Source organism: Crinia signifera, chromosome 11 (assembly GCF_055691185.1).
Source record: "Crinia signifera chromosome 11, ASM5569118v1, whole genome shotgun sequence".
Classification (NCBI taxonomy): domain Eukaryota; kingdom Metazoa; phylum Chordata; class Amphibia; order Anura; family Myobatrachidae; genus Crinia; species Crinia signifera.
The window spans coordinates 15,798,839-15,820,435 of NC_139227.1; the positions used below are offsets into that span (position 1 = coordinate 15,798,839).

General features: G+C 47.8%; 1 protein-coding gene across 4 annotated transcripts in view; it reads left to right on the forward strand.

The window, feature by feature from the left end:
* Positions 1-17,140, forward strand: part of CBFB (core-binding factor subunit beta) — a 29,964-nt gene extending 12,824 nt beyond the window's left edge. Inside the window, exons 4-6 of one of the 4 annotated variants that reach the window (XM_083163747.1) lie at positions 12,349-12,465; positions 12,989-13,117; positions 16,587-17,140. In XM_083163747.1, the coding sequence (XP_083019873.1) occupies positions 12,349-12,465; positions 12,989-13,114 (243 nt within the window). In that variant the 3' untranslated portion in view covers positions 13,115-13,117; positions 16,587-17,140. The remainder of the gene's footprint in view (positions 1-12,348; positions 12,466-12,988; positions 13,118-16,586) is intronic. The other 3 variants (XM_083163746.1, XM_083163748.1, XM_083163745.1) reach the window with 3 other exon arrangements.
* Positions 17,141-21,597: the final 4,457 nt, after the last annotated feature.

A 21,597-nucleotide genomic window follows, 5' to 3' on the forward strand; every position in this document is an offset into this window, starting at 1 on the left:
ACGGACCACACTGTGCTAGAAACACTACAGCAGACAGTGACACCCCAGGCAGGGAATAGGAACTGCATCGGTTTTCAAAGATGGCGGGTGCTAAAATGAATTAAGCCTGGAAAATGCTTCAAAAGCTAGTAGATGTAGTTACACTTGCTGCCAACAGATGGCAGTGTTTCGTAGTCACACGGGCATTAGACATACTGTATATATGTTATAGTAATATATAAAATGCTGCAAGTGCCCCTGCATTGACACTTCTACACACTTGTCCTAGTCTACTTCCTCATTGTTGTGATATTTCAGGATCTCCCAAGCCCCCCATTTCTTTACAGTTTCCTCCACACAGACAGAGATCACAATCTCCTTCCTGGGGGTGGGGAATATCTGATCAGAGGGCTTTGGCTGGGAACTTCACCAGTCGCTTTCCTTGTGCCTCTGAATGTTGAGGATGTGGTCTAGATCAGCCTTATCACTAATTATATCTCACTTCTCCTGTAGTGGAACTGTGCTAGCTACAGTAGATACAATGAAAGAATATTGCGATACTTTCGGTAGTGTGAGGATGGTTACTTAAACCCCTTTTAAGGCCCCCATACACTAGGGCGACTTGTCCTTAGGACAAGTCGCCCCCGACTTCCCCCTGAGCTTCCCCGGCTGCTCCCCGGGGGAGCTTGATTAGATTGGCACTTGATGTGCCATTTTTTACATGTGATAAATCGTCTCGATTTATCACATGTAAAAAACCCGGGGAGCAGGGGGGGTGGGGGGGGGGGGTGAGAGCTGGTGGGAGCAGGGGGGCTGGGGACGCTGCGGGGGACACATCTGTGTCCCCCGCTGCTGGGGACACAGCGTCTGTGCGGCGATAAGGTAGAGGGAGCAGGGGGGGCTGGGGACGCTGCGGGGGACACGTCTGTGTCCCCCGCTGCTGGGGACAGCGTCTGTGCGGCGATAAGGTAGAGGGAGCAGGGGGGGGCTGGAGACGCTGCGGGCGGGGGACACAGGCTGCATAGAGCCGGGCAGGGGGAGCCGGCCGGGAGCTGTCAGTAATGAATAAAAAAAAAAGCCCATACAATGAATGGGCAGCCTGTGATTGGCTGCTGAGCGCTCTCTCAGCCAATTGCTGACTGGCTGAGAGAGCGCTCAGCCAATCACAGGCCGCCCATTCATTGTATGGGCTTTTTTTTTATTCATTACTGACAGCTCCCGGCCGGCTCCCCCTGCCCGGCTCTATGCAGCCTGTGTCCCCCGCCCGCAGCGTCTCCAGCCCCCCCCTGCTCCCTCTACCTTATCGCCGCACAGACGCTGTCCCCAGCAGCGGGGGACACAGACGTGTCCCCCGCAGCGTCCCCAGCCCCCCCTGCTCCCAAGTCGGGTGGTCGGACGTGCAGCAGGTCCGACCACCCGACGCAGATCCGATGCGCACGGGACCGCGCATCGGATCTGAGGGAACATCAAAACTAGACGATTTTGGTCCGATTTCGGCCAGATCCGACTGATCTGGCTGAAATCTGACCAAAATCGGCTAGTGTATGGGGGCCTTTACACCGAGGCAAAAAACCCGGTATGGAACCGGGTCAGCGTCGGTGTGAAAGGGTTATTGAAAAAAATCAGCTTGCCCATGGCACCCAAGCAGCTGCTCTGTATAATTTTATGTTATGCAAATTATCGATGTTACTTCAGTGCTGATTGGTAGCCATGGATCTATATATACCAATGGAAGAAGACAGCGGCACTCCTGGAATTCAGTAAAAAAAAAAAAAAAACATGGTCTGACGTTTCGAGGCTGGACGCCTTTTTCACACCTTGAAAAAGAGGGGTCCAGCCTCGAAACATGGGCACATGTTTGGTGATGCTTTTTTATCGAAAGTTTTTTTCACTAAATTCCAGGAGTGCCGCTGTCTTCTTCCACTGGTACTAACTGCATATAGAGGGAACCATATATCCCGAGTGGGAGGAGTGCCGGGCATCCACAAATATTTATATCTATATAATATATCTCAACCGCTCCCATACTCCGCAGCAGAATTAGAAATTGAACTCCTGATGCCTACTTTCAGACTTGAGACACATTGGGTGCTGTGCATGCTGGGAGCCACATTGTCTGGAAGCTGCATTGTCTGTATTGTGACAGTGGTGTGCATCAGGTGATAACAATGGCACTTCAGTGCAGCTAGAGCTTGCTCTGTGGATAGACTGGAGATCGCTGCAGGCATTTCAATTGAAACTTTTGAATGTGTGGATTCTTCTATGTATAAGAGAAGTCTATTGTGCTTACATGTGAATACAGGCACGGAGAGGGGGCCAGATGCACAAAGCTTCAAAAGTGATAAAATGGAGAGTGATAAACAGCCAGCCAATCAGCTCCTACCTGCTATGTCACAGTCTGTGTTTGAAAAATGTCAGGCAGGAGCTGATTGGCTGGTTGTTTATCACTCTCCATGTTATCACTTTTGAAGCTTCGTACATCTGGCCCTATGTTTGTGTGGTAGAATATACTGTGCCAGTCTCCAACTGATTTTATAAGCTTTATAGAACCATATTTTACATACTCCCTCTATGCCACCAGTGCTCGGCTTAGTGTTCACTCTAGAAATTGTGCCGGGCAGGGCGCCGGGGGGCGGGCCGGGGCAGCCGACGGCACACTTGTGGGCGGTCCCGGACCGCCAACGTCAGTAAAGTGGGCAGGCCGGGCCGCCGACATCAGTAAAGTGGGCGGACCGGGCCGCCGACGTCAGTAAAGTGGGCGGGCCGGGCCGCCGACGTCAGTAAAGTGAGCGGGCCGGGCCGTCAGCGTCACTAAAGTGGGCGGGCCCGGCCACGCCGAAGATGCTGTCACCACAGTGGGAAGGTGCCTTGATGCCGGGCATCGCCTACTAAGGCGGCCCTGGGCTTCCCCGTGCAAGGAGTCGGGCAGGCACCAGGCTGTGTTAGCGGGGCGGGCCCATTTTGCCCTTTAAAAAACGGGCAGGGCGCAGCGCCCCGCTAAAACAGCCTAGCGGGAACACTATCGGCTCCCCTTCATCATCAGTTCTGCTGTTTTTACTTGTTCATATGTATGACCCACTTCTGGTATCTCTCCTTCAATGTCTGGGGTGGAATTGTAATATTTGTTCGGCCATTGTATGTTGTACTTATACTTTGATGCTCCTTATTGTGGATAGTTCCTTAGTTCCCCTGTACGGTGCTGCAGAACTCTTTTGTGGTGTCCTATATATGCCGATAATAAAGTAGGAGTGGCTGGTGGCAGCCTGGTAAAGTAATGCTTTACTGTGTTCACCTCCAGTCTCCTGGGTACTATGGCATGCTGATGTGGCGCTACTGATCACCCAAAGACTGGTATGTCTAATTGATCAGAGATCTACCCGCTGCAGACCCGTCTATGGGACACGCCCGCTGCACCGGAGGGTGTTGTGGGCGATGTCAGGGCCGGTGCAAGGCACCGGAGCGCCCCAGGCAAGTCGGGCTGGGGGCGCCCCGGTGCCGGGGGGGGGGGGGCAGAAACGTGGCGCAATTGCCGATGGACCAGCAGTGAGGTGTGGGGGGGGTTACCTGTCGGTCGGCGCAGTCTATTTAAATCCGGCGGCGGAGGCAGCGGGGGTCCCTGCAGTCTATTAAAAATCACGAGCGCTATCCGCCGGGCTATGAAGCGCTTCTAGTGTGAAAACTCTGGCAGCACGCTGATTGGCTGAGATCAGCGTGCGCCGTGCTGCCAGAGTTTTCACACTAGAAGCGCTTCCGCATAGCCCGGCGGATAGCGCTCGTGATTTTTAATAGACTGCAGGGACCCCCGCTGCCTCCGCCGCCAGATTGAAATAGACAGCGCCGGTAGGACAGGTACCCGGGCGGCATTTTCCGCCCTCCAGTGGCCGGCGCCCTAGGCAAATGCCTAGGTTTGCCTAGTGGTGGCGCCGGCCCTGGGCGATGTACTCTTGTAAGAGGTCTTTAGCAGTTACGCTTTATGACGGCTCTAGCGTATATTTGGCTTGTTATTTTACACTGCATGGCTATAACTTGTGTATAATGATACCATACACACAAGAAGTACAGCACTGAGGGAGAAAGGATATTGAATAAAAAAAATAATTAAATGAACAATTGGATTGTCTTCACAGATCACACATTTTAATTCTGCACTAATATCACAATATATAAAACAGGGGTGTCAAACTCAAATTCATCGGGGGCCACATCAGCAGTTTGGTCACCCTCAAAGGGCCGGTTGTATCTGTAGGTCCCTCTGTATAATTATAATGCCATGACACCACAGGCTGCTCCCCCTGTATAATATAAAATTAATGCCATGACACCACAGGCTGCTCCCCCTGTATAATAATAATGCCATGACACCACAGACTGCTCCCCCTGTATAATATAATAAAAGTAATGCCATGACACATAAATGATTATACAGGAGGAGCAGCCTGTGGTGTCATGGCATTATTATTATTATACACGGGGACACCTCAGAAAAAAGCAGATATATATTTTTTTTTTATTGTGAGTATGATCCTCACTTACTGTTTCTCCGTCTGTCCTGCAGCTGCTGCGGCTTCCAGCTTTTCTTCACTGCTTGCTGCGGCCACACTGTCCCCGACTCCCGGTCCAGCTTCCCTGCCTGCTCCTACTTCTCTACAGACGCATGGGCGGGCGGGCGGCGTCATCGTCATGACGTCCCCACCCAGTGTCTGTCACTGCCGGGCATCAGAGGGAACAGGCAGCCGGGCCCTCCTCCACGTAGCCATGTTTCTGTAGCCGCATACATATGTGCCTACATGAACATGGCCACCGACAGTGGAGGAACAGGTAAGGCGGCCGCGGACGTGGACGCAGCACTCCTGTTTTAGACACACTGCCCCTGCATGCTATCTCCTCGCGCGGGCCACATGACGAGGTCTGGCGGGCCGGTTTTGGCCCGCGGGCCTTGTGTTTGACACCAGTGATATAAAATAAAGTGCAGGAATAATACTATGTTGTCGCTGTTTATGCTCTAACAAAGCAATGAAATTGTTGGTTCCTATGTTAATCTTGTGGATCCAATCTGTCCTTTTTAATTGCAGTTTGTTGGTGAAACACTTAAAGCAAAATATTTACTGCCCCACTGTGATGGCGGGTACAGTATATCCACCTGTAACAGGTCCTTGAGTTCAGGGGGCTGGTGACCAATCCCAATTTGCCACTGGAGTGGAGCCCAAAGTGCTTGTGGTGAGACAGCACAGAGACGATGTCTGGGGTAGGATTTGCTGAGTACTTTAGGAGATGAGAAGGTCTGGGGCTGGTTCAGACAACTGACGAGCGACTTCTGCTGGCTGCAAGTACATCTGCCGTAAGTACATCTGCCGTGTGTCGGATACAGCTTTATTGATAAAGCTGTACCTAATGTGTTACTTGGCGAATCCAAGCCCTTGGGCATCATCACTGTGACTTAGCAGATGATTCCTTGAATGGTTATAAAAATAACCAAATAAAAGTTCTATACCCCTTGTTTTATTCTTCCCAGCATTCACTGAAATATATTACAGTGAGAGGACACACAAGCCCTACCCCTATCATTCCTTATACACTCCAGTACATAGTTCATGCTGTGAGCATGTCTGTCATCGTCGGATGCTTTGTACAGAAATCTCTATTGTTGGGTTATTCATATGCTGATCACGGACACCCCATCTATCAGCAGACCGCTGTCCTGGAACTTATTCATCGCTGTCATCCGTAAGATGATGAGTTTCTGGCTGGTGCTGGTGGAGGTAGAACTTAATCAGTCAGCCAGGAAGATAACAAATTCTATTTCTCAGAGATCACAGTTAATCAATGTTACAGGTTGTGAAATAGAATGTATTGGGGGGGGGGGGGGGGAGCAGGCACTCCTGAAGTTGCTAGATTACATGTCTGTACAATACCATTCATATACATAGGTTTAGCACTCCACTGGTGTCAATTGCTTATCTAGCCTGTTACCCCTTGAGTTGATCATTGCCTGATCGATTTGTTACTTTGGGAAAAGCCGGGAGCTTGTACTGGGGACGCACAATAGTTATAATGTATGTACGGAGCTGGAAAATCCCGAGTGTCCCATCTTATCTACCTGTGTGGTGAAACACTTGAGAATCACTGGTGAACACGAATATTGGTGGTACATTGTCACACACAGCTTGTGGTACACAGGGTGGTGGTGGTGGTGGTGGCGGTTGCACATTACACCTCAGTTTAGAACTCCATCCAACAGAGGGAGCGGGAGAGACTGACATCTTCCTGCACGCCGTCATTTGTTTGGCTTTTTTTTTCTTTTGCGCTGCCACTTTGTGCTTTTGAATTGCGGTGTTACAGGCAGGAGGAAGCTATGAGACGATACCTCATCCAGGATTATGGCTGCCTTCTGCTAGCTTCAGCATTGTAAATACAGAAGCCCGTGCTGCTGCTGCTGCTGCTCGTGGTCACTGGAGAGAGGAAGGGGAAGTGGAAACAGATATGAACGACTTGGGCGATAGACACAGATGGAGCAAACAAGGGGTTACATGCAAGGTGTCCCGGAGAGGAGGGGACACGTGTCAGGAAGCTATACAGGAGACAGGCGTTATTAATCCTTCCCACGATGGTGAGCAGGTCAGATAAGCGCCAGGATGAGATAGGTGTGCTGGTTCTATTAGTTGTGTTTAACCGTTCTAATTAAATGGTCGACATGGTCATTAGGTTGACACAAGCATTAGGTGGACTTAAGTTTTTTTTATGTTTTTTTTATTTTTAAGAAAGGTGTTTTTTTATTCTTTACTTTTCAAGTGGGCTTAGAGTAAGAATATAATGTGTCTGAAGCATGGCGAGCGAAGACGCGTTACATACGGTGTCCGTGTCGACTTAGACACACAAAAAAGAAAAGATAAGCATTGTATTATGTCCGTATTGTGCAGCATGTGTCTTAGATTATGAAGTGCAGTATTTTTTGCCCGCATGTCCCTATTAGTGAGAGCCATCAGCAGGGGACATGTCCGGCTGCTTGCAGAAATGTGCAGCACTTTCTTGGTGAATTACTGAAACCTCTCTCCCCGGCTCTCATTTCTCCCTAGTTGTGCACCCGTTGAAATCCTCCCTGATCCTGCGGTCTTTGGCACATGTGAAATGACTGTTTTCTTAAGGTGCCCATACACTGTACAATAATTGTTTGCGTTATGGAACGCTCCGTGTATGGGCGTGTGCCAGATCTGTGTGCAGGGCTGTGTGTCGAATGAGCTCTTAGAGTGTACTCGTCGCCTCCAAGCTGTAGTCAAGAATACATGGGCTGAAGCAATATTCTGCTTACTGATTCACTGGAAGAACAGTGACCGTGAGATATGAGGAACTTCAAGCCTCACCCAAACCACCTTGTACTTAGTAACCTGCTTGAGCATTGGTTCCTTTACAATAACCTTTGGCCCTGTAGTGTACACTGTAAGTGAAAACTCCTAATTAGTGTGCTTGGCCAGTTCAGCTATTGAGAGCAGGTGCGTTAAATCTCGCACACAGACCATGTGACCACACTCTCCAAATTTTGACAGCTTAAGCACGCGGTGGGGACCAGATCCATAGCAATGCCAATGATTTTGGAATGAGACGTTCAACAAACACTTATGAGTATAGCTGCCTGCGCTTTTTACCGAAAATAAAGTAGGCAACTGGATCGTATCCCCCTCTGCCTCTCTATCCTGCCATCCGCACTGCCAGCCCTAACCTATTGGATGACCTAGGCAAGATTTTGTTTGGTTCCCCTGGCATCATCGCTAGTTCTACTTCGGACCCAGCGACACAGATCACGGCCGCAGCCAGCAACACCTATCACCCTGTAGCAATTCTCATTGCCAACAAGAGCATTGACTCACCCATGTTTTAAACCGGTCTAGTGCTTGCTGAAGGTGCTCGGCCCATAAAAGGGGTGTGTTCTTGTTGGGAAGGGGTGTGGTCACAATAATTATTTTGACCTACCACTACTAATATTGCCCAAACTGATGTTATATATAGATAGAATGGTCTATAATGGAAAATCTATATTTAAGTGCTTATTTGATAAGATGATAAACTGTCTATAAAGTAAAGGCTTCTGGCTGAGACACAGTAGAATGGAGGCAGAATCCGCTATTACAGATCGCATATGTGCGGTAAGTGATCCCACTAAGGCCACTTCACCACCACAAGTATATTCACCGGAAAGTTGTAAAGTTTCTGTGTCATCACAATGTTATTACTTATGTTCTGAAGTAACATCATCTCCTTCAGTACTGCCCAGGTTATAACGAGCACATAGAGGGCATTATAACAATTCCAGGATTTTAACATTCCTTGCAAACTACACCCTGCAAGAGCTTACACAAGGATTCTGCCTTCATTCCGCTGTGATCCTTCTGACAAGCCTTTAGTCCCCTTAATCGCCCTTTAGAAAAACTTACACTCAGCCCAAAAACATCATTAAACCTCATCTTCCATCCTGCCAAATCTGCCACGCAAACCTCGGGCCTGGCGCCAAACCACTCGCCCCGTCATATCCCTGAACAGTGAAACCAAAGATGGGTCACAGACATTCCCAGGCCTCTTCCTTTATACCCTCACATAGCACCTTTCTCACATAGTCCCGTATATACGAATTCCATTCTGCAGTCATTGTAACACCAGACTCCGCCTCTATTCCACACTGCCTTTATAAAGATGGATGGTGCCGAGTCGTGGGAGCTGATAGTTCTGGTCTGCATGAATGATGAGCTATGTATGATGGGTCACTACATAAAGTAACAGGATCTCTTCTGTGTAATGTTCTCTATTGCAGTGGTTCTCAAACTCTGTCCCCTTGATTCTGCGAGGAGACCTGCAAAACATGCACTGTGTGTGGTCCCGAGGACTGACTTTGAGAACCTGCGCTCTATTGCAATCTAGTTCCTCGCCAGGCCAAAGAAGTATAACCAACAGCTGAAACTCACGAGCAGCTTGGCGAGGTTGTACGGTGATGTCATTTCCTGGACGCAGGTTTGGGTTGGCGCACTGCCAGGCACGTCCACCACAGGCAGTGCGCCCAACCGCTTTCTGTGACATCACCGAATACACGTCGACAAGTTGGTGATGTAATTCAGCTGCTGGTGTGATGTATAGAAGCAGAGATCTGATGACCGTAGCTCGATGTCAGAGCATGTTTATGGCAGTCCTTCCATCGTACTATTGATGTGTTATGACTGATATAATGTGTGGTGTAATGGCCGAAGCTGTAGCCTACCTGCGCTGGCCTGTTCAGAAATTAGAATAAAAAAAGTGAACTTTACACACGTGAGAGATCGTGTAACCTTACTGAGTCACGCTTGCATTAACTGTCTATGAGCCCTGCGCTTACTGGAGTCTGTTGGATAAGCTACAGTTCTCCTTGTAACGATCCTCCCATTAGAGCAGGGCTGGGCAACACCGGCCCTCCAGATGTTAGTGAACTACACATCCCAGGATGCTTTGCATTAGTTTTGCTATGTGGCCATGCTGAAACTGATGCAAGGCATGCTGGGATGTGTAGTTCATCAACATCTGGAGGGCTGGTGTTGCCCAGCAAAGCATTAGAGAGTAGTGAATGTGTTACACTGAGTGCGAGGCTTCGTCTTGGTACATCCTGCTGGCACTGATGAATCATACAGGGCCAGATTGGGAGCAGTCTCCTTCACACTGCTGCAGAGCAAACATCTGTAAAACCATGGTCTGTGGGAGACTAAAAGCCCACAGCATCCTTTTCCTGTGCATGGAAACCTCCCACAGCCACTTCATCCATGCAGGCTATTTCTGTGTTCTGTGTGCACCGTTCTCCCCTTCTGCAGACGACTCTCCTCTCCCAACCTTCTCCCCTGCACAACAAGTCCTTTCAGACACCCAGTCGCCCTATGACCGTTCATTTTCCCTTCATTTCAGAAGCTCAGCATCGGAGACGGGCAACATGTGGCACTACAGTTGCTGTCGCACTACACATTTCAGCATGCCCTGCCACAGGTATGGGATTTTTTAACCTGCAAAATTGCTGCCGTGCATCCTGGGATGTGTAGTCCGACAGCAGCCGGAGTGCTGTATGTGTCTTCTTTATCCCCTGATAGTGTCAGAAGTCTTATATCAAGGGAACCTTTGACACTCCAGCTGTTGGTGAACTACGCATCCCAGCCTGCTCTGCAACAGTTTTAGCATGGCCAAATAGCAAAACAGTAGCAGGGCATGCTGGGATGCGTAGTTCACCAACAGCTGGAGGGTCAAATGTTCCCCAAAGCCCCCAGCATGTATCTGGCCTCATGGTACACCTAGCCTCATCATTCTGTCTTTTTGTGGAAATGTGAAATAAAGCAATAAAAGGTATTTAATGCAAGCAGCTCACAATGACTATTTGGCACATCAATTGTTGTGTGTGTAAGAGGCAGGGATTGGCCAGTGTTTCCTATGCCCAGGTCTGAAAGTAATATGTCCAGTGTTTGTATATATGGTCATGGTAGAACAAAAAAAACAAATTGGAAATGTTCAGTGTTAAGTTTCCCCAATGATTTTTCATGAACCGCGTGCTCTGTATAATGGTGTACGTTGCAGGTGTTCGCTTTCCTGTCTGCGGTGCTTTGTAGTAGTCACAGGGCGATATCAGCCAGACTTGCTGACTCAGTGGTCGCTGAGTGACCATGTCGTCCGTGTTTCCCTGGACTCTTATTTACTCTTCCCCCCGATGGACATAGCTGTATTGCATTTTACTGTAACATTAGTTATATTCTTTTGGTTTATTAATAAATGTTGACACTTTAACTTTTTGATAATCGTTTTGCTAGACAACTAGTACATATTTATCATTCTTTATTTGATTTGTTTTCTTAGTTTTGGATGTATCTAGCTACCTTTTAAAGAAGCAGAGGCTGCAGTCAGCTGCTACAGCGGGCAGTGCCTTCTGCGAGCTGCCAGAGCGGGCAGGGTCAGTATTCAACTGACCCCCTGCACACGCCGTTTCCCCCTTGCTAGGTTTTTGGAGCGAGGGGGAAAGGGCGTATGCGGCCGCTAAAACAGCAAGACATGCAGCGGGCTCCCTGCATTTAGCCGCAGACACTCCATCAGTTTAGGAATATCACTCATGTGCGTTAAAGGGAGGGGTAATACGAAGTAGGAAAAAAACACTTTTCCCTCCCAGCACACTTAAACCCCTTTCCCATTGAAAATTCCGGGTCGCACCCAGGATTTAAACACGGGTCCGTCCCGGAGCGACAAAGCATTTGCTGTGTTTAGCTGTTCACAGCGACCCGGCTTATTGCCAGGTTGCTGGCATCATCCAGGGGCGGGACGGTGGCGCATAAGGCGGGTGCGGATGGAGGAGACAGCAGCACTGAGGTGACGCTGCTGCTTCCTCCATAGAAGCGGGTCGCTCGACCCGGCTTCCTGTTTCACACTGCCCAGAAATAACCTTTCTTTTATCCCAGGTTGGATTGCCGGGTTTCTGGACCCGGGATATTCCGAATGGTGCTTTCACACCGCCCCTGTGTCGACCCGGGTTATTTGTGCGAAAGGGGATTTAATGATATGAGTAACCAGATTTTAATACTGCAAGTTAATACAATTCAGAGATCTTGGTTACATTTATTTGCAAATATATGGATAAGCCCCCAAGCCATCCGTCAAGGCTTCGCTGAGTATTGGGGGTCCCTATTGCTACATCTAGGTGCGGGGCGCAGCACCCGAAAAATCCGCATACGCTAAAAAACCCAGAGCGGCACACTAGTGGGAAAGCTAAAGTGTTAATAAATGTTAGTGTTAAGAAGGCAGAGCTATATACAAAAAGTAGGTGTGCCGGTTCGGTTTTACTCGGTTCTTATCGACAAATTATGGCAAGTTCGTCATTTTCCTCTGTCACTGTCTGGATAGCCAATAAGTTCCCGCTGTGAGAACCGTATAAATCTGGGTAAAACCGAACCAGCACATCTCGGTGTCATTCAGACATATCTCGTCGGCGTTGCAACACAGACGATGCTTGATATATCGAAAGATACATCGGTGCATCATTCTGTGTGTACGGGCGCACCGGGAGCCGCTGGTGATTGACAGCTCAATGATCGAGCACCCACTCATTTGTGATGTCAGTTCCGACCGATTGGGCAGTGTGTATGGAGTACACTCTGTCCGGTCCTTCTGTAGATAAATCTGCATATCAACTTATAGATCTACCAGTGTGTACCCAGCTTTAGGGTGCCTTGGGCACCGAGTTTGGGAACCACCGCCTACAATGTGGTTTTCAATCTTCTGTGTACACCCTATTGTGGTAACGGTGACTGACGCTCAGAGAATGGCTGTATGCCTCTGCGTCATCACACATCCTACTGAAATAACATTCTGCTTGTTTTGGTTCTTTTTCAGGTTTATTTAAAGGCGCCAATGATCCTCAACGGTGTTTGTGTCATGTGGAAAGGATGGATAGACCTCCAGCGGTTGGATGGGATGGGATGTCTGGAATTCGATGAGGACCGAGCGCAGGTTAGTGATGATCAGTATTGGAGGAACTTATGTCACGACAAGCCTCCCAGGTGTCAGACACACCAATACATACACACCTCCTTCCTCACGTACTCACCCTACCTCTTTACCACACCTGTGCTCCTGTCCTGTTCTTCCCTTCCTCTACTTCATCTTCAGTCTCCTTGACAATTTCCACACCTACTTCTGAACTGATGCTGATTTTAGTTCTACCAGCTATACCCCTATTCATACTGTATATTTCAACACACCCTGTACGTTACCTTGTAATTTGTTTTTTGTTTGCTATGTACGGCGCTGCGGACACTTTGCGGCGCCTTATAAATAAACTTACTACTACTACTACATTGTACTATGACATGAGGGTGGATGCAGTACTGTCATAGGACACAAAGTGCACTGTTGACATCCTGGGAGCTATTTGGAACCTTAGCAATAATATTATTCTTGCACTGAACCACTTGCAGAGGCGTCTCAGAGGTCTGAGTTTGGCAGACTGCCCACTATTCTTCTCCTCTTGCAGCATGAGGATGCCCTGGCACAGCAGGCCTTTGAGGAAGCTCGCAGAAGGACCCGTGAGTTTGAGGACAGAGATCGCTCTCACCGGGAGGAAATGGAGGTGAGAGTTTTACGACCCCGCTACCTGTAACTGGTCAGTACCCCTGTGAAGATCATAATGACAAATTTTGTGCATGAGCTTTTCCAAGTCTGTCCTGGGGTGGCGTGCATGTAAAACGTGTCTAAATAGAAGGCGTTGCAATACTGGTTTCCTAGCAGGGCGCCCGGATTTGTTACGTATGCAAACGTACTGAAATCGCATCGTAACGTTATAGTACCATGCAATGTGATTTTCCCGTTCCCGCTCCTTGTCATTCCCTCCTAAAACACCAGCACTATCCACACCAACCCGAAGCATGGCGAGCGGCGGCGGTACGCGTCCTCCGACCTTTTCATACCTCCACTATCCACGTCGGTGTGGAGTCGATTTTATATAGTGTGTCGAGTGTGGATAGTGGGGGTATGAAAAGGTCGGAGGACGTGTTCCGTTACGCTCACCACGCTTCCGGGTAGCGTTGATACTGGGGTTCTCCTCAAACAGTGACACTTATGCTGGACAGTTAAATCAGAAGCTAGAGCCATTAACCACACTGGCATGGAGCTTTTCAGCCATTCTGTTCTCAGAATGCATTGTGAGGTGATACCTGGGTTATTTGATTTATTATTACCAGTTATTTATGTAGCACACACATTCTGCAGCACATTACAGAGAATATTTGAGCATTCCTATCATTCCGTGCCTCTGGAGCTTACAATCTATATTACCTACCATGCCTACATTCTCTACCATATACACACACACATTCTAGGATACGTTTTTGCTGGAAACCAATTAGCCTACCTGTATATATTTTTGGATTGTGCAAAGAAATCGGGAGGAAAAGCCACGCAAGCACAGAGAGAATATACAAACTCCACACAGGGCCATAATGGAAATGGAACGACCTCAGTGCTGTGAGGCAGTAATGCTAACCATTACACCATCCGTACTGCCCCGTATATATAACACATGGTGGGGATAGAACCCATGACCTCAGTGCTGTGAGGCAGTAATGTAACCATTACACCGTCCGTACTGCCCGTATATATAACACATGGTGGGAATAGAACCCATGACCTTAGCGCTGTGAGGCAGTAATGCTAACCATTACACCGTCCGTACTGCCCCGTATATATAACACATGGTGGGGATAGAACCCATGACCTCAGTGCTGTGAGGCAGTAATGTAACCATTACACCATCCATACTGCCCCGTATATGTAACACATGGTGGGAATAGAACCCATGACCTCAGTGCTGTGAGGCAGTAATGCTAACCATTACACCATCCGTACTGCCCCGTATATATAACACATGGTGGGGATAGAACCCATGGCCTCAGTGCTGTGAGGCAGTAGTGCTAACCATTACACCATCCGTACTGCCCTGTATATATATAACACATGGTGGGGATAGAACCCATGACCTCAGTGCTGTGAGGCAGTAATGCTAACCATTACACCGTCCGTACTGCCCCGTATATATAACACATGGTGGGGATAGAACCCATGACCTCAGTGCTGTGAGGCAGTAATGTAACCATTACACCATCCGTACTGCCCCGTATATATAACACATGGTGGGGATAGAACCCATGACCTCAGTGCTGTGAGGCAGTAATGTAACCATTGCTACTATCAGTCTATCAGTCTTTAGTGTGCTACCAGTTACGAACGTGTTTAGTTTTTTCTTTGCTGTAAATATCCCCCTAATATAATTTCTTTATGTTTTGTAGCGTTCTATGCTTTCAGCAAAACGTTGTTTTTTTCTTCTTCCCACCTTCCCCTAAATGCCCGACCTGACAGCCATCCTTTACCACAAGCCTGCATGTTCAGCCCTTTTACATATCACAATGTGCCAACTCGCGAGTTCACTTTGGGACAAGAACAATATGTAGGACGTAGATTTCAGCGCCCTCTGCTGTTCACAACTGTGATTACAGATTTTGTCCTAAAGATTCTGCAGTGGAGGCATTCATGCACTTTCTGCTTCCTGTCTATTAACATGATACATAAATCCTGTCCATAGCATACATAATCCAGTTCTCAGAAGAATCATACTTAGATAATTGTGTACGTGGTACGTTCAGAGATGCGGGTGGGCCATGAAAAGATCATATATTAGCATCTCCATTTAATAAAACACCTCTCCGAACATTTAAACTTGTATTTGATACATTATAAAATATGGTTTGTGTTTGAAGTTTAACCTCGCTAACACTTGAAACCGTAAAAGTACAAACGAATGAATGTCTTGCTGTTTTACCTAGAAGTGATGTGGAGCTTAGAACAGTGATCCCTGTGCACTTATGTCAATCCTGTTAGATGTCACTGTGTAGTGTGTACAGTATATGATGTAGGCTCTTACAGACAGGACACACCTCTCCTCTGTCTTGATTGGTTCAACCTCCCACGTGCCTATGTGGTCCAGCCAAGCCCTTAATATCTATCTTTTAAAATTGGCCCGTCGTAACAAAATAATGCCCCTTTCAGACCGCACTTAAAAACCGGTATTTTGCAGATTTTTAACCGTTTTAAAACGGTAATCTGTGCGGTCTGAAAGGTGCAGAACCACTTTACCGTTTTAAAAAAGCCGTTTTTTTTTAAATGGGAGGGTCCTACCCGTTTCAGACCCGGTATTTTGGCATCAAAATCGGGTCTGAAACGGTATTTGTGACCCAGCCAATGAGCCGATTCCGGCGGTATGGACGGTTGCACTTGTAAAAAAAAAGTTTCTTTCGGAAAATGGCTGCCCCATAGGAAAACCTGTTTAAGAAAACTGTCTTTCGTATGGGGGCAGCCATTTTCCGAAAGTATTATAAGAAAGGCTTTAAGAAAAGTGACTTTCTGAAAATGGCTGCCCCCGTACGAAAGACAGTTTTCTTAAACAGGTTTTTATATGGGGCAGCCATTGCGGGTTGTGTGTGTGTTAACCGGGGGGGGGGGGGGTGGGCGGGCGGGCTTAGTGTGTGTGTGTGTGTGTGAACCCGCTTGGGGGCGCACGCTGAAGACCGCACTGGCTTTGACCCTGTATTTGGAAAGCTTCCAAAAATGGGTCTGCCAGTGTCAAAAAAACCCCACTTAAACGGTAATTTACCGTTTAAGAGATGCGGTGTGAAAGGGGTTTTACCTGGCAGACCCGTTTTTGGAAACGTTTTTAAATACAGGGTCAAAGCCAGTTATGCGGTCTGAAAGCAGCATAAGGTGAAACCGATACAGAATAATTAGGAAACATTGAGGCGGTGCTAGGCTGCCGCCGGGGAGGCGGTGCTAGGCTGCCACCGGGGAGGCGGTGCTAGGCTGCCGCCGGGGAGGCGGTGCTAGGCTGCCGCCGGGGAGGCGGTGCTAGGCTGCCGCCTGTGAGGCTAATGTGATTGTTATCTATCCCCCCCCGCCCCCTCGTCTGTCTACTCAGATATGTCAGAACCTTATCTACCTGCTTGAATCCCTCTTATTCCATGTTCACGCTCTGTTTATAACTATTATTTGCATTATGCCTAGTTCTCTGTTCTAACTTTAAACAGAATTTCTGTCTGGTGTAGGCTCGCCGGCAGCAGGATCCCAACTCTGGTTTGGGCAGCGGTGATGACCTGAAGTTGCGTTAATACTGTACCTACTCCTCCCACTTCCTTCCTCATCTGCTCCAGCTTCTAAACCCAGCAATCTGCAAGACCGGGAGAAGACGCCTGTGGCCATCTCCGCTCGTCACTCCCAACCATCAACCTTCGAGCCTCCCGTCTTCGTGCATGCTGTCTGCGTCCTATACAAACGGTTCACTTCCAAGCCCCTCTATGCAAGCTCTTAGCCTCATGTGATGTGCACTAAGGCGGATGTATTATTTTTAGTTACGTTTTGATGATGATGATGATGATAATATAGGTCAAATGTTTTTTTAAAGAATTGTTTTTTGTTACTTTTGTTTATTTTGTTGTACATGCTTTTAGTTGCTGTTGGATCTGTAATCTGTCCAATGACAAACGGTATAAGACGGTTGGGTCAATCAAAAAAATCACCATGGATAATTAGGGGGGATCTTACAAGATCAACTCCTGCAAAAAAAAAATGGATCTTAGAGCATCCCCCCCCCCCCCCCTTAGTGAGCGACAGGCTTAAGCAGGATTGATCAGCACACATTGCGGTACACGGATGTGCTGAGCTATCTGTGGCCCCCCCCCAATGTAGCAGTACTGTCTTCCCCTGGGGTAATGGTGACTCGCGGGGCTGTGCATCTTCTGGGGCTATACACATATAATGATCAGTTCTCCATTTCTAAGCAATCGCATCGCTCGGAAATGGGGCTAAAATCGCCCCGTGTGTATGCCCCTTTATAGGGATCCCGCAGTGCTGTATCTCATTGCTATCCCTATGCCTCAGGGGCTTGTGTGTGAGCGCACCTTGGGTTCCCTGCCATCGGCACTATTAGTACAGGTAACCTGGGTAGCTACTTAACGTACGTTGACCTACACACGTGGCGATCTGTGCGATGCTAGATCGCTCAGCGATGTGTGCTGAGTGATCTGTCAGGGCGGCAGGACGTTTGGAAGGTCCGGCATTCAACCACGCCAAGTTCATTCAGCGTCAGGATCCACACATTTCTCTTCAATGCCTCGAATTCACACGGTGAATTGCAAATACATTTTATCGGTTCTGCTGCTTTCTTTCAACCCTTTGAGTTGCCGACGTCTCTGTGGGAAACACCAGCGTTGCTCACATTTGTTATATAAATTTAAATAAAAAATGTCTAAAAAAAAAGATTCTTTGGTACTTATGTAGTATCTGGGCTGCCGATTTTTTGATTGTATGCCTTAACTTAAGGCATACAATCAGTGCGATGCAATATCGCATTGCATGTGACCATATCGCATGCGATGCGATGACCCGATTTTTCCATAGGATTCAATGTTAAAATGGACTGAGTCCATTTTAACATGGAATTCAATGGGAAAAAGGGGTCCTTTTCATACCCCTACTATCCAAGTGGGCATGGAGTTGGATTTAAACCTGTGGCGAGCCACCGAGCCCGAAGCGTGGCGAGCGAAGCGTGGCGAGCGAACGGTATTCTGTGTCCCCCTCGCAGGGCTCGCCACGCTTCGGGCTCGGTGGCTCGCTACGCTCGCCACAGGTTTATATCCAACTCCATGCCCACTTGGATAGTAGGGGTATGAAAAGGACCCCTTTTCCCATTGAATTCCATGTTAAAATGGACTCCGTCCATTTTAACATTGAATCCTATGGAAAAATCGGGTCCATCGCATCGTATGCGATGCGGTGGACCCGATTTCAAAATCGGCAGCCCAGATACTACATAAGTACCGATTCTTTCTTCTATAGGGTAACATTACAGGTCATTATGACGAATAAAAATGTTTCTTGGCAATTTTCACACCTATTTTGACAAATGCAGTTGGCACTCAAAGGGTTAAAAACGATTAAATTTTGTAAGCGGGCATGTACAGCTCCCTTCACTATTCACTACAAAAGAATGGGGCACATGATCAAGAATACTGTTCTCTGCAAACCCTGAGAGGTATATGTACTAAGGTGCGGGTCTTTAGAACTAGAGAGGTTGCCTGGAGCAACCAAACAGATTCGATGTATTTATCTAGCACTTTCTGGAAGATAATAGCTGGGTTCTGGTTGCTTAGGGCAACATATCAAGTTCTAAAAGCCTGCACGGTAACTCTACCCATTAAAATGTGCTACATTTAAAAAACTTTGTTTCAAAAGCAAGAGAGCCGGCAAATCATGTTATTGGAAGGGTAGGAATTTGATTGTAAACAGGTGTTGAGTGGCCCCTATTTTTTTTTTTTTTAAGCCTTTTTATTTCTTTTGTACGTTTATCGGCAGCTTTTTTTTTTACATTTTGTTACGTTGTTTTGATATTTTTATACCGCCTTTACACTATTAGTTGTCTGTTACATTTCTATAGAAAAAGCATCATCTCCTCCGGTTTCAGAAACTGGGTGCCCAGCACAACTTCCCACCAAACATAACTTTCTGGATAATAAAAACGGTCTTTACTGTATCTTTGCAGGTCACCCAGAACCTGAACGGTTAATTGCTTTATATCGTGTTTGTATGTTGTCCTAGTGTATACTGTATGCCTTGAATATGTATCAATTTCCTGATTTGATTTTAATAAATATCTGGCGTTAAAATAACTAGCTGACTGTCTGGGTTATATTTACAAGTTTTAGGTCACTTTGTACCATGCATGGGGCACGAGGGAAGACATGATGCGGGTGTGCAGCATAAACTGGCAGCACTGTAGGAAAACCGTACGGGCGCAGCTTGTAGTGAGTGTGCAGCACTCTACTACGTACATGTGAAACAGACTGCTCGTTATTACCAATACACATTGTAAGGGACCGGTGCACATAGTTATTAAGAAACTCTGAGCCAGATGTATCAAGCTTCAAAAAAGTGATAAAATGGAGAGTGATCAACAGCCAGCCAATCAGCTGCTAACTGCCATGTTACCGACTGGGTTTCAAGAATGACAGGTAGGAGCTGATTGGCTCCTTGTTTATCATTCTCCACTTTATCGTTTTTGAAGCGTGATACATCTGACTCCTCAATCTCTTCCAATATATTTCTGATTTGTGAGCTCTGGAGACTGAACCTCACTTCTAAGGAGAACAGGTAGGAAGACCTCCTATCATCTGCGACTTTGAAGTAACGCACGTCTGGAAAGGTGGCGTGGCCTCGCAGCATTCCACACTCTGGGAGCAGCAGTATGTGCTTCCCCTAATACATTCCCAACAGGGAGGGACATAGAATTAGATGGCAGATGGTAACTAGTCTTGGCCATCTAGTATGCTCATGTACACATTCAAACAAATACAGGCAGCGCTCATGACCATCGACCAACCATAATCAATGCACCTGTTGATGCTTGCAATGGCTGGATCGTTGGGTGTAGGGAAGAATTTAGCCCATTGCACCCATTCCCAGTGGTCCGGATAACGTGCGTTGCATCATGACATCACGTGGCTGGGGCCGCAGACCTGCTCCCGCACTTTCGGTAGAGATGCTGGACGTCTGAGACTGCTGCAGCAACTCTGTGGCGGGAGCGATGAGGAGGAGCAGCAGTGGCAGAGAGCAGTGAATTTTTCATTAACTATGGTGCGGTAAGTAATGCCTACAATGGTCTCTATGCACTCAGAGCCTGTAATTACATACCCTAGAAACTACCATTGAAAGTATAGAAATGGAGGTGTGGCCACATCCCTTTCCCATGGCCACGCCCCTTTCTGATTTTATACTAATTTCTGGCCTCAGATGTTGGAGGTGCTAAATCTCAGGAGTGGATGTGGAATTCAACAACACACACAAGCTAGAGAGAGAAAGAGGGAGATGGGCGCTCTGCCTGGGTGCCGGCTGCTCAGTCTGGTTTGTCCAAACCTGGGTTCAATGTTAGAGATACGGGAGTGACTAGCGCTCTGGCTTTAAACTGAAAATAGGAGTGATGTAGTATCTGTAAGGCTGGATAAGCCGCAATGATGATGTAACCAATAAATGTGATAAAATAAATATTTTATTCGATATAAATGGGTGTAAATACACCATATGGGGTGCGGGTGGAGGGGGGGATGGGGGATGGGAATGTGGAAAATGGGGCTCTCTGCAGGGGTGCAGGAGGGCGGGTGCTGGCTAACACTAGCCTGAGTCCAGATCGATGGGATAGGAAAACAGAGCACACCCTGCTTCACCTCCTGAGGTGAACGCAGTCCGTGTGTTCTGGGGGGAATGGAAATTGGAGGATGAGTCCTTCTAGCGGTAACCGCTGTGCAGGTCCTGGATGGTAACAGAAAGTCTCTCGCAGTAGGTCAGTGTAAGTTTGCCAGGTGTCGCTCGGGGAATCCCTGGCGGTGCACCTAACACTTACCTGGTGCCCGCTGGAATCTTCAGTAATTCCGTCCCACGCCGCTTCGCTGTAGACGGACTTAATCCTGCTGGTGTCTGTACAGCCGTGCAGATCACCAGTGTAGAAAACCGTGTCGCTTCCACAGGAATAGAGGCACTTCCGGGTCCCGCTGGCGTGCGTTTACCGGGTGCTTCCAACTCCTGGAGTGACACGGGCTGCACTCCCGGTGGGGAGGAGACTGCTGGAAAGGTCTTGAAGGTGTGCAGGTGTCGTCCAACGCGTTTCAACCCCGCTGGGGTCTTTTTCAAGGATAGAGATGCTGGACGTCTGAGACTGCTGCAGCAACTCTGTGGCGGGAGCGATGAGGAGGAGCAGCAGTGGCAGAGAGCAGTGAATTTTTCATTAACTATGGTGCGGTAAGTAATGCCTACAATGGTCTCTATGCACTCAGAGCCTGTAATTACATACCCTAGAAACTACCATTGAAAGTATAGAAATGGAGGTGTGGCCACATCCCTTTCCCATGGCCATGCCCCTTTCTGATTTTATACTAATTTCTGGCCTCAGATGTTGGAGGTGCTAAATCTCAGGAGTGGATGTGGAATTCAACAACACACACAAGCTATCAAGTCAGGAGCGGTGTGTTTTAAACAACAACACCACACCTG